At 37.8% G+C, this 12500-nt stretch overlaps 1 protein-coding gene across 4 annotated transcripts in view; it reads right to left on the reverse strand.

The window, feature by feature from the left end:
• The window catches only part of ap3b1a (adaptor related protein complex 3 subunit beta 1a), a 286193-nt gene that overhangs the window by 134024 nt on the left and 139669 nt on the right, over positions 1-12500 (reverse strand). For all 4 annotated transcript variants that reach the window (XM_060935722.1, XM_060935721.1, XM_060935724.1 and 1 more), the window contains 3 exons: positions 7844-7953; positions 2371-2547; positions 772-958 (listed from right to left, as the gene is read on the reverse strand). In XM_060935722.1, the coding sequence (XP_060791705.1) occupies positions 772-958; positions 2371-2547; positions 7844-7953 (474 nt within the window). The remainder of the gene's footprint in view (positions 1-771; positions 959-2370; positions 2548-7843; positions 7954-12500) is intronic.

Consider the following 12500-nt stretch of genomic DNA (forward strand, 5'->3'; position numbering starts at 1 on the left):
CATAGAGCACACCGAACCCTTTCTGAAGAGGGCCCACTATTCACCCCCGAAGCTCCACACAAGCACGGTTTGCTGAAAACTTTAATATGGGCCATGTCTGTGAAGGCTCTCAGGTCATCCTGGTCATAGTAAACTGTTGGTGCTAAAGAAGGCAACTGGACTTGCTTGAAATTCTTGACGTTTCACCTCTCATCCGAAAGGCTTCTTCAGTTCTGTCTGACTAGTGGGGAGTTCAAGGTATTTATCCTCTAGTGGATCAAAAACAACCCTAAGGAGAGTCGTTGAGGTCACATGGGTTGCTGAGTCATCCTGTAGGTGTAGGTCACTGGGTGCTGGGTATGAACGGTATTAGCAGCCTTGAGAGTCGTTCGGATGATCTGTGGGTGTTATTGGCTCTCTCCACCATCACGTGAGTCACTGAAGTCAGCTGAGTCTTGATGTGGATGTGTATTCAGTTTTCTAGGAAGTGTGCCAAGGACTGCATTGTAGGTGGCCGATAAGCGGTGTCTCAGACCACCTCCTCTGTTCAGTGATGGTCATTCCAAGTTGACGAAGATGGCTTCTTTTACTCTTCTTTCAAACCACCAGTCTTCTCTGGCTAAAATGCGTACATTGCATTCCTGTTTATTTGGTCTCCAAAAATTAATGTTTGACTGTTGAAATCTATGAATACTTTTACTTAGTATAAGTTTAAGACCAAATCTACTGGAGGATCCCTTTAACCAAATACATAAATGATCCTGTTAGAGAGAATGAGAAAGAGGAGTGTACCTTTAAAGGCAGACTGCAGCACTGGGGCAGGTTTGGGTGCCAGCAGAATTCGCCGTGCATATTTGCTCAAAGCACCATTTTTCTCATTGGGAACTATCAGCTGCCGGATAAACCGCGTCCGATCTCTGATGTCATAGTTCTGATCATACTTCCCCAGGTTTAGAATGTACTGTACCAACAGCTTTGTCTAGAGAGAATAAGACATTTAAAAAAAAAAAAAACTATTTATTCTCATCAGTACCAAGTAAATAAAAACATTTTAATAATGCCAGGATTTTTTCCCCCCTCTCATTACCCAAGAAAGATCATGGAATATCAAATTAAGACTTTGATAAAGATGTCAAATTTACTACTTCATGGCCTTCAAAATTACACTCTGATCTACGTTTTGTCAATTAAATGTCTACATTTAAATTTTTTAATTATAATGGACTTAATTATTCAATATTAATTGAAACCATTTTAAAAAGATTAAAAATAGGGAGGGGGTTACAATAGATTAAAACAAGTTTTTGTTGAAACATGTTCATACGTTTTTCCTCTCATGATGATTTGATTTGCCTCAACACTCCTCCACACCCCCATACATTAATTGCATGCATTTATGAATTATTTTTATACCAAATTTTTATGTATTCTGGCTATGCCTCTTAATATTCCCTCATGTCCCCCCCCCCAATTACTATTACTGCTGAGATGTTATGGTTTTGCTTGTAAAGAAAATGTATCTTAAAGTATTTCCTTTGGCTCACAGAGCTTCAGAAATATATATTCAGACATAAAATCCTTATTTCACACCGATATAGAATCCCCCCTCCCCCAAATTTTTAATCAAGACTGCAGTTTTCCAATTTGAGAGCAGTATTTATTCATTTCACAATGTTTTCCCTCAAAACCTGCAATCTCTTTAAAATAGCCCCTGTTCACATGCAAATTTGTTGTTCTCCTGCTCAAAAACACCTGCCCTCTTCCTCAAATAGCCCCTGCTCACACTCCAACTGCTTTTGTACACTAGCTAATATTCTGCTCACATTTCTGTGCCCTCTCTTGGATTTTGGTGAAACAACCCTATCAAAATTCACCAACCAATAAAATGCAAGGTATGATGTTGGCCAATGAAATCACCACTGCCTCCTTGGGTCCATTTGCTTTAATTCTGGCCAAGTTACTGTTTAACCAGGTTCAACATACAGGGAAGCCAATGTGCTATGAAGCTACTATATACAACTATTAATAAAAACTGGCATATATATTAACTCAAAGTCCAACAAGAAAACAAGTGAAATACATATCCCAGTAATGAGGTCCAGGATGGCAGAAGTGGATAAACCCTGTTAAACACCAACCCACCCATAAGTAAAACAAATGGGCCCAAGGAGGCAGTGACAATTTTTGAGCAGGACTTTTGATATTCTTTTGAGCAGGAGAAGAGCAAATTTACACGTGAGCAGGGGCTATTTGAAAGAGACGGCAGATTATAAATATAAATGTAAAATGAATAAATACCGCTCAAGTTTAAAGACCACACTCGATTAAAAATAGGGAAAGTAAAAAAAAACCTCTATTTTGAAAGATTTGTGCATTTATGATGTGTGTTACCTGTTTGGAGTTCGTGAGGTACAGTTTAGCTGCAAGGTTGACTGCTTGCATTTTAACAATGTCCTCTTCACTGGTGAAAGTCTTGGCAACTTTCCGAAGAAGGTCGGGAGAGATTTTTGGCACATGCTCACAATATTCACCAGTGAGCCACAGAATACTTGCCCTTGCCATGGGCACCTAAACACAAACAGATTCATACAAATACATAAAACAACAAACAGAACATGATATTTGAATATTTACTACAATCAGTATATGTGCCTTTTCATTCTGATTATCAGATTCTGGTGGTGAAACAATATACTTACACTAGGTATACCACAGCAAGCTCGAGTATATTGTTGGACCACAATTTTACGTACATTTTCATTCCAATCTAAGGGCTGTGGTTAATATCCATTAGTATAAATACACAGGGGATTACAGAAAATCATGCACGCTGATTATGAAGAAATAACTAGCATTTCTCAACCAATCACCTTGAGCGACTCAGCAAAATGGCTGCCAATCACTTCATCACTGTGAGGAAGAATTACAAATTATAAAAGAAAATGTTCCTAAAAGCACTGAAAGATGCTACAAAGTTTGATCTAAAACTATTCAAAGGTAAGGTGGAATTGTGATTTATCCATTTCAAAACAACAGTATTTTATGCGAGTCACCATAGATAAGTGACAAGTCTGCACATGTATTACATTTGCATGCCACTTTTGAAGTTTGAAATAAATATGACTTTTTGATAAAATCACCTGTGTATTTTACTAAAGCAATCATCAGTCTCCGGCTCAGTGAATATCCTTGAATATCTCAGTTATTATTCAAAATAATACTGGCTGGCAGTGAGTGAGAATATCATGTATTCCATTCAGCTAGCATGATACTGAACGAGTTGAAGAGTTCAATATCATGCTAGCTGAATGGAATATATCCGATACATCACGGAAAAAGACAGCCGTTGTTATTATTATAATAATAATAATAATAATAATAAATACACATTCAATTGAACAATTATAGATTCCTTTCAGGTGTTCATGCATTTCTCTTTCAAATTTCTCTCAATCTTCCATATTTAACAAAGCAAACCTGGCAGCTATGTTTGTTTACAAATTGTCAGTCACTTGCTAGCATGGACGTTTTGTGTGTAATACACATCTCATGGCATTTTCAATTCACTGAGACAGTTTACTGCAGGCGCCACCGGCGAACAAAGAAATGCTTCTGCACATGCGCAGCAGAAACCTCACTGAATATTCACATCAGCTTTGATACGTGACATGTCTTGACAACCATGCAATATCGTAAACCATATTCAATTCTCATTCTCCATTGGGTAGAGTGAAAAATACACATAGGATAAGTGATATGCTCACAATATTGCATGCCATCAAATCAAATACAGTGGTGTGTGAAAGTTTGTGAACCCTTTAGAATTTTCTATATTTCTGTATAAATATGACCTAAAACAGGGGTGTCAAACCTGATCCATAAAGGGCCTTGTGGCTGCAGGTTTTCATTCCAGCCATGCAGCAGCACACCTGACTTGGCTCATTCAATCAACTGAACTGTCTTCACACAGTCAAATACTTGCAGCCACACCCACCCTTGATTAAAGGGTGGGTGTGTCAGTTGATTGAATAAGCCAAATCAGGGTGCTGCTGCATGGCTGGAATGAAAACCTGCAGCCACACGGCCCTTTATGGATCAGGTTTGACACCCCTGACCTAAAACATCATCAGATTTTCACACAAGTCCTAAAAGTAGACAAAGAGAACTCAGTTAAACAAATGAGACAAGACTATTATACATGGTCATTTATTGATTGAGGAAAATGATCCAATATTACATATCTGTGAGTGGCAAAAGTATGAGAACCTCTAGGATTAGCAGTTAATTTGAAGGTGAAATTAGAGTCAGGTATTTCCAATCAGTGGGATGACAATCAGGTGTGAGTGGGCACCCTGTTTTATTTAAAGAACAGGGATCTATCAAAGTCTGGGCTTCACAGCACATTTGTGGAAGTGTATCATGGCACGAACAAAGGAGATTTCTGAGGACCTCAGAAAAAGCGTTGTTGATGCTCATCAGACTGGAAATGGTTACAAAACCATCTCTAAAGAGTTTGGACTCCACCAATCCACAGACATACAGATTGTGTACAAATGGAGGAAATTCAAGACCATTGTTACCCTCCCCAGGAGTGGTCGACCAACAAAGATCACTCCAAGAGCAAGGAGTGTAGTAGTCGGCGAGGTCACAAAGGACCCCAGGGTAACTTCTAAGCAACTGAAGGCCTCTCTTACATTGGCTAAATGTTAAGTGTTCATGAGTCCACCATCAGGAGAACACTGAACAACTATGGTGTGTATGGCAGGGTTGCAAGGAGAAAGCCACTGCTCTCCAAAAAGAACATTGCTGCTCATCTGCAGTTTGCTAAAGATCACGTGGACAAGACAGAAGGCTATTGGAAAAATGTTTTGTGGACGGATGAGACCAAAATAGAACTTTTTGGTTTAAATGAGAAGCGTCATGTTTGGAGAAAGGAAAACACTGCATTCCAGCATAAGAACCTTATCCTATCTGTGAAACATGGTGGTGGTAGTATCATGGTTTGGGACTGTTTTGATGCATCTGGGCCAGGACGGCCTGCCATCATTGATAGAACAATGAATTCTGAATTATACCAGCAAATTCTAAAGGAAAATGTCAGGACATCTGTCCATGAACTGAGTCTCAAGAGAAGGTGGGTCATGCAGCAAGACAACAACCCTAAGCACACAAGTCGTTCTACCAAAGAATGGTCAAAGAAGAATAATGTTTTGGAATGGCCAAGTCAAAGTCCTGACCTTAATTCAATTGAAATGTTATGGAAGGACCTGAAGCGAGCAGTTCATGTGAGGAAACCCACCAGCATCCCAGAGTTGAAGCTGTTCTGTACAGAGGAATGGGCTAAAATTCCTCCAAGCCGGTGTGCAGGACTGATCAACAGTCACCAGAAACAGTTAGTTGCAGTTATTGCTGCACGGGGGGGGTCACACCAGATACTGAAAGCAAAGGTTCACATACCTTTGTCACTCACAGATATGTATTATTGGATAATTTTCCTCAATAAATAAATGACCAAGTATAATATTTTTGTCTCATTTGTTTAACTGGATTCTCTTTATCTACTTTTAGGACTTGTGTAAAAATCTGATGTTTTAGGTCATATTTATGCAGAAATATAGAAAATTCTAATGGGTTCACAAACTTTCAAGCACCACTGTAAATGAAACCTGCTATAAGGGAATTGAATACATGTTTTTATTCCATGGGGGAAAAATGTTCTATATGTATAATAGTCACTGATATTCATTTTGTCTTTGGGAAATAATTATTAAATATACCACACATGATGTACCATATTAAGATTAGCTAAAACAAAAGTTACAACAATAAATCTTATAATGCACCAAAATAGATAACTGGGGGGGGGGGGCACATTTTAACCCAAAATATGAGATTTACTTGGCACAATGAAGCAGAATCAGAGCTGAAGTATGTGCTAAATGTAATCAAATTGCACCAAGTTCCACTTCAAATGCACTAAATTGCCCATTTTTGAAAGCACCACTAATACTACACTGGAGGAAGAAACCATGTCAACATGATTTTTAGGAAAACAATCATGTTCCCTCCTTCGGTTTCCTTAAAACAATTCTGCTGTTATACTATAAGTTAATGGCATCAATTTAAGATAAAATCCCTGATTTACAGAACTTTTATACTGTGATTTAAAAAAAAAAAAGAAAAAATTGTTTATCTAGTAACATGGAACTGATTAATCTTGGTAACATGATTCTTAGCCCTTCTTCATGAAATAATTACATAGCTCAATGTTTTCTGGTCGATTTTCCAAGTTCCAGATTTCATGCACATTTTTAACAATTATTCGCCAAAGGTGAAGTGAATATTGGTGAAGAATAACGGAGATAAAGTCGAGGTTATTTATAAATATTCACAGAGCCTGAAATGGATAATTGCTTTTAGTATAAATACAGAGGTGAATAACTAACTAACAAAACATTTCAAAAGCAGCATGCAAATATAATAAAGTGCTGCACAGACTTGCCACTTATTTATGCCAACTCAAAGTGCTTTGTTTTGAAATGGATAAAATAAATCCCCATTCCACCTTACCTTTGAATAGTTTGAGACCAAACATTATGGCATCTTTAGTGCTTTTAGGAACAGCATTTTTTTCATTCATAATTTGTAATGCTTCCTCACCTTATGGTAACAAAGCAATTAACATTTTGCTAAGTCGCTTGAGGCGATTATTGAGAAATAGTCCGAATTTCTCAACCCATAACTGCGCAATCACCTGTGTATTTATACTAAGGGTCATTAAATGAATCATGACAAGACGACAGTGTTATCTATATCCCCTGCCCTATATACCAAATTTCAAGATGTGTCATGTTTTTCAAGTTCTGCTGCAGGAAACCAACCCTACCTCTTTACACTGACCTCAGCAGCCCCCCCAGACCTTCAGCCCAGGTGAGCTAAAAATTAAAATTTCTCACATTTCTTAGTATCAAAAGGCACATATACATTACTTAAACAACACATACCAACTTTCAAGACCATACCACTCAGTTTTCAAGTTCTGCTCTGGAAACAAAACCTACCCTTAAGACTAACCTGAAATTGTTTCCATGGAAACATGAAAAATGAAAATTTCTCAAATTTCTTAGTATGAAGGGGCACATCTACATCACCTTGTTAATATGTATACCAAGTTTCAAATCCATATCATGAATAGTTTTGGATATGTGCTCCGAAAACAAACATTGCTCTTAGAAACCAAGTCAAAATCTATTTATGGAAAAATTTGAAAAATATTTTTTTTCAAAAATCCAAAATAGCAAGAGACACCAATTCACATACTGCTTGATATGTATACAAAGTTTCATGAAGATATCTTCAGTAGTTTTAAAGATATAGCCCGGAAACAAAAACGTGACTGGACAGACAGCTGGACGGACGGACCGCAATTCTATATGCCCTGTTAAACTTCGCTTGGGCGGAGGATAAAACTGAACAAAATGTGACATGCATGAGGGAGGTTGCCATGTAGATAAGGTAATGTCTGGACAAGACATGTAAAAACAGTGCTGCACCCTTATAATGAAAAATTATAAAATTTGATCATTTAAGGCTTATTAAATATAAAAGGTAAACAATTTATAAAATATATAAAGTTAAAATTTTATCATGGTTTTATTATAGTTCTTAATTTTTATCATTCAAGTAAGGAAATATGAAACAAATGGCATTCTGTATTAATTTTTGACAAGAATTAATTACTATTAAGCATGAATAATTCCACATTACAGCCTACAAAATGGTATATTCATTGTCTCAGCTTTCCATTCTGGTCTTTTTTTGTGTGCGTGTTTTGGAGTGTATGCATGTGTTGCAGTAGTCTCACCGTAATGCTGTCAAACAGCTTAGCCATGTGCTTAATGATGTCACTGTGCTGTAAAGGCTGTGTTTGAAGCAACTTCTTAATGACCACCACACATTCTGCAACGACTGTCTCTGAAAAAAAACACAAACCAAAGAACCCTTAAGGCTGTAGAATTTAACAGCTTTTCCTCAAAGTGTTTGTCCAGTGGGATGTCTGATACAGTTCATCTGGAAGGCAATCAGTGGGCATCCTTGAAAGGCGCCCAAACCACCTCAACTGGCTCCTTTAAATTCAGAGGAGCAGCTGCTTTACTCTCATCCAGCTCCCAGCAACCTTGTGGAGGGGAACCTAGTTTCCACTGTTAGTGACCTAAAGAATGGTTTTGAGTGCTATCCATGGCTCATGACCATAGGTGAGGATAGGGATAAAGATTGACCAACAAAACAGGACTGGTACAGTGACCGACTGATGCTGCACAGGCCTAGACATTAAGCATTTACCATTGGTGGCCTATTGGGCCAGTGGAATTTAAAAGTTACTGGCCCAAATGGAAAATGTGGTGGCCCGAATGCGCACGGTACCCGAACCACGGCTGCCGCAGGCAGCCGCTGCAAGCACCAAAGGTGCTTGCACAAAGGGGGGGGGTCCGGGGGCCCTCCCCTGGAAAATTTTGATTTTTCAATTCATATTTGTGCATTCTGGTGCATTTTAAGGTGAAATTAATGAAAATAAGATTATTCATATTTTGTTAACATTATTATATCTTTATTGTTTGTTCACATTGATATTTTATTGTTTGCATTTCTTGTTCTATCAATTTCTTAGTTACATTTAAAAATTTCCTTTGTACTTGTTCTCTGTTCGTTTAACACATGCTGTTGATTACTGTTTTACATTAACAACTGTTTGTATAAGTTTTAGAATAAGCCAAGTTTTGCCTCACCATGCAACTAACTTGCTTATAGAATAAGCTTCGCCTGTAACCCACCCTGTGTGATGTAGACATATTTTCCTTTTTTGTCATGGTTTCAACTTTGGCTCATATATTCTCAACATTGTAGATATTGAATTCTCACCACTGTAGATATTCTTATAGAAATAGAGGTACAATGAACTTTTTATATACACCTTTATATAATAGCCACAAGACACACACAGGCCAGTCCCAAGTCTGGATGAAAGGTGAGGGTGGCATACTAACCCTTATCATGGTGGATTTAAATGGGCATTTTTATTGCCCATGAAGTTTTATTTCTTAATTAATAAAGTATCATGAGAATCATTGACAAACCATACATTTCCTGAAAGGGTGGACTTTGGGGAATAATCTAGTGAGATTTTTGCAAAGCCTTACCTGCTCAGGGGTGATTTATAACCCTAATTACCTGTTAATTAGCTAATTAACAGGTATGCTCAGGTGAGCCAAAAAGGGGTGAAATGTATTTTTTTTAATAAGAGAAGATATAAACACCAAATTTTCAGGATATGCCCTTGGGGAACTAGTAGTAAATTTTTGCAAATTCAGCTCATTTGCATAAACCGTTGCCATGGCAACAGCAGATAGCCTAGCAACTGGGGGTATACTGGGTTTAGCATGGTCTGGTTGTACCAGAGAGGATCAGAATAGTTATTATTTGTTGTAATGAACTAATGTAGACCTAGTTTGGCTATTTTGATAGATTATCATCTTTGGATATTTGAATAATATAATACAATATATGGGATCAGATCTAATTTACCAGATTATTTTATCTGTTCTTCTATTTCAGTCATAGCAACCAACATTTATACTTCAATCACTAAAAGTTGATACACGTGTAGCCATATTTCTTGCCAGTGTATCCTGAAATTTTGATATTAATATACAAAGTCTGAACGATTTTACACCATCTGAAGCTAAAGCGCATGTGTTGAAATGCTGTTTTACGATTTGGCGAGTTGTAAACCGAGCGTGACGTCGCGTGCTCTGATTGACTGCCGAGTTCAAAATGAAGCCGTTCGTTAACACCCGATAGTTAATTTATGCATGATCATATTTAAACTGTTTACCTGGCCTTGGCCAGGTTGGGGAGCGTGGAGTTTGCACATATTTATATTTGAATTTCACTGTTCTGATGGTCTCCTTGCCGCAACTGTCTTCGTCTACAAGATGCTATTTTCCCGCCAAAATGACGCTTCCAAACAGAGCCGAACATCTCCAAAGATGCACAAAGACGACACACTCCTGCCGCGGAGCGTGACGAAAACAAAGATGACGGACCTCGTATCGAAAAGGCGCATTTTACGAACAATTTCTTCACAATTCTGGGTAAAATGTCTCATCTCATCTCATTATATCTAGCCGCTTTATCCTGTTCTACAGGATCGCAGGCAAGCTGGAGTCTATCCCAGCTGACTACGGGCGAAAGGCGGGGTACACCCTGGACAAGTCTGGGTAAAATGCGAGTAATAAAATTTGTTAATTTGTATCAAAAACGTACTGGCCCGCCCAGGCCACTGTTTGGCCAAATTTAGTGGCCCGAAAGATGTAAAAAACACTGCCGGGCCATCGGGCAAGTGCCAATGTCGAGCCCTGCTGCGGACCCTATCCATGTATCAATCTTGCATACGCTTTCCATCACAGCCCAGTAAAATCCTCCAATGTGATGAGCAAAACACATTTGGTTTTCTTTAAAATTAGGTTACCAGGTTATTGTGCCCATGTTCATGCAAGACTGATGCACACCCTGGACCTCTGGCATGCAAGAAAGGATGTGCCTTCCATTATCCAACCTCAAAAATGGCACAAACCTAGTGGTAACAAAATAACTGGCCAGAAATTAATGAATATAGTGGTAACCAAGAGCAAAATAAATTGAAAGCAGAAGCCTATTCTTCTTCTAAGAAGCCCTCTTATACTTCTTAATCTTTGTTCTTACTGGGACAATAAACTTGATTTTGATTCTGAATTGCATTCTTTACTAATTATTTTCTGTTTTGAAAAAAATTAAATACTGAATATATTTAAAGTATTTCAAAACCGATTTGGAAAAAACTTAAACATGCATGTAATACAGAAGTATTGTGTGATTTTGGGGCACCCATTTTTTTATGCAGTCCAAACATTAGACCATTAGACTGACATACCTGCTGCAGCAATGAGGAGTGGGTGCTCACGATGGGTTCCATTCTTTTTCCATACTCTAATTTCCAGGCTTCATGGCACATCTTTCAGACCATATTTGATACCACAGTACAAATAACTAGATGTTTATTATTTAAATAAATTATTTTAAAATCCCACTGTTTATACTGTATGTTACATTGCGAGTATGTAAGCTGGTATGTTGCCAAATAACTGCCAGAAGCAAGCAAGTAATTCTTTTTTAGGGCCCAAAATTTCTAGTGGCATCCCTGTGGCAAGGTCCTGTAGCTCATACAAGCCAATTAAAACCAAACCCATACAAGTTCAATGCACAGCGTTTTATTCAAGCTGCAATCCTAAACCAATGCAGCGTTATTCGGTCATGTAAATTTGAACAAACAAGTTATTAACTTCTACCTGTAACAGTAACAGGAAAGATGTTCAACTCATCAAAAGAAAAGGGAACAGAAGTTTACTGATTTTGCTTCATTGAATATTAGAGTAAAACTGTTTAAAAATCAGTGGTCACAACAAGTTGAGAACACTCCCCTTCTATCATAAGTACACACACAGCAATGGAAACACAGAGGAAAACAGTTGCATCCTGCTGCAAAGACTGGATGAGTGACAGCCATTCATACACATTCAAATATGAAGATAAAACATGATAGTAAGACATATCAGGATAAGAAACCTTGTACAAATGCACCACACAAAATAAGTAACAGCAACTATGCTCTCACACACAGCTTTCCTAAAACATACACCTTCATACACACAGACAGATAAAAGACAAATACAATCATGCAAATACAAAAATATACAGACAAACACCAGGTTCAGAAATTAACTTTGCCTGCCTGCCACTGTGGCTGCTGGATTCTAAAATCAATCAACCACTTTTTTTTCTAAACCAGCCACTTTGTTTGAATTGAATATGTAACTGCATGTGAAAAATACAAGAGCTACAATATTTCAATCATGATTATTTAGGTAAATAGGCCAAGTTAAATATTTAAACTTGATGGAAAATTCTCTCTCTCCCTCCCTCATGCACACCCTTGTGAACAGATGGAAGTCATGTTTGAGGAGTTGGGGGGGGCAGGCTTAAATTCAAACTCCCACTGGTTTGAACATTTTGGCTTAATTTTAGAAAAGAAAGTAAGGACAACAGTCTAGAAACAGAAATATATTTTTTCCATACTATATTTTCCTTTTTCCATACTTCTCAAGACCTGGAAATTACTAAAATTAAATTCCATACTTTTCCATACTGTGTAGGAACCAGTCATGTACACTGCATGTACAGTGCAACAAAATGTTACACACACTTCCGTCTGGACCACCAAACGGAATAATGTGAAACTATTATGATAGAACTCCATTTTATTAGAATAGAATTCTGGAATATAATAGAATTCCGTTTACTTTTGATTAAGGCAAACTTCACCGTGGCAGACTTGACAACCTTATGCAACATCACATTTATTTCTGTCCAGAGTTGCATGATTTTCTTCTTCGCCAAGATCTACAATGGGAGAGTCGAACCACGCC

The sequence above is a fragment of the Neoarius graeffei genome, chromosome 12 (assembly GCF_027579695.1).
Source record: "Neoarius graeffei isolate fNeoGra1 chromosome 12, fNeoGra1.pri, whole genome shotgun sequence".
Classification (NCBI taxonomy): domain Eukaryota; kingdom Metazoa; phylum Chordata; class Actinopteri; order Siluriformes; family Ariidae; genus Neoarius; species Neoarius graeffei.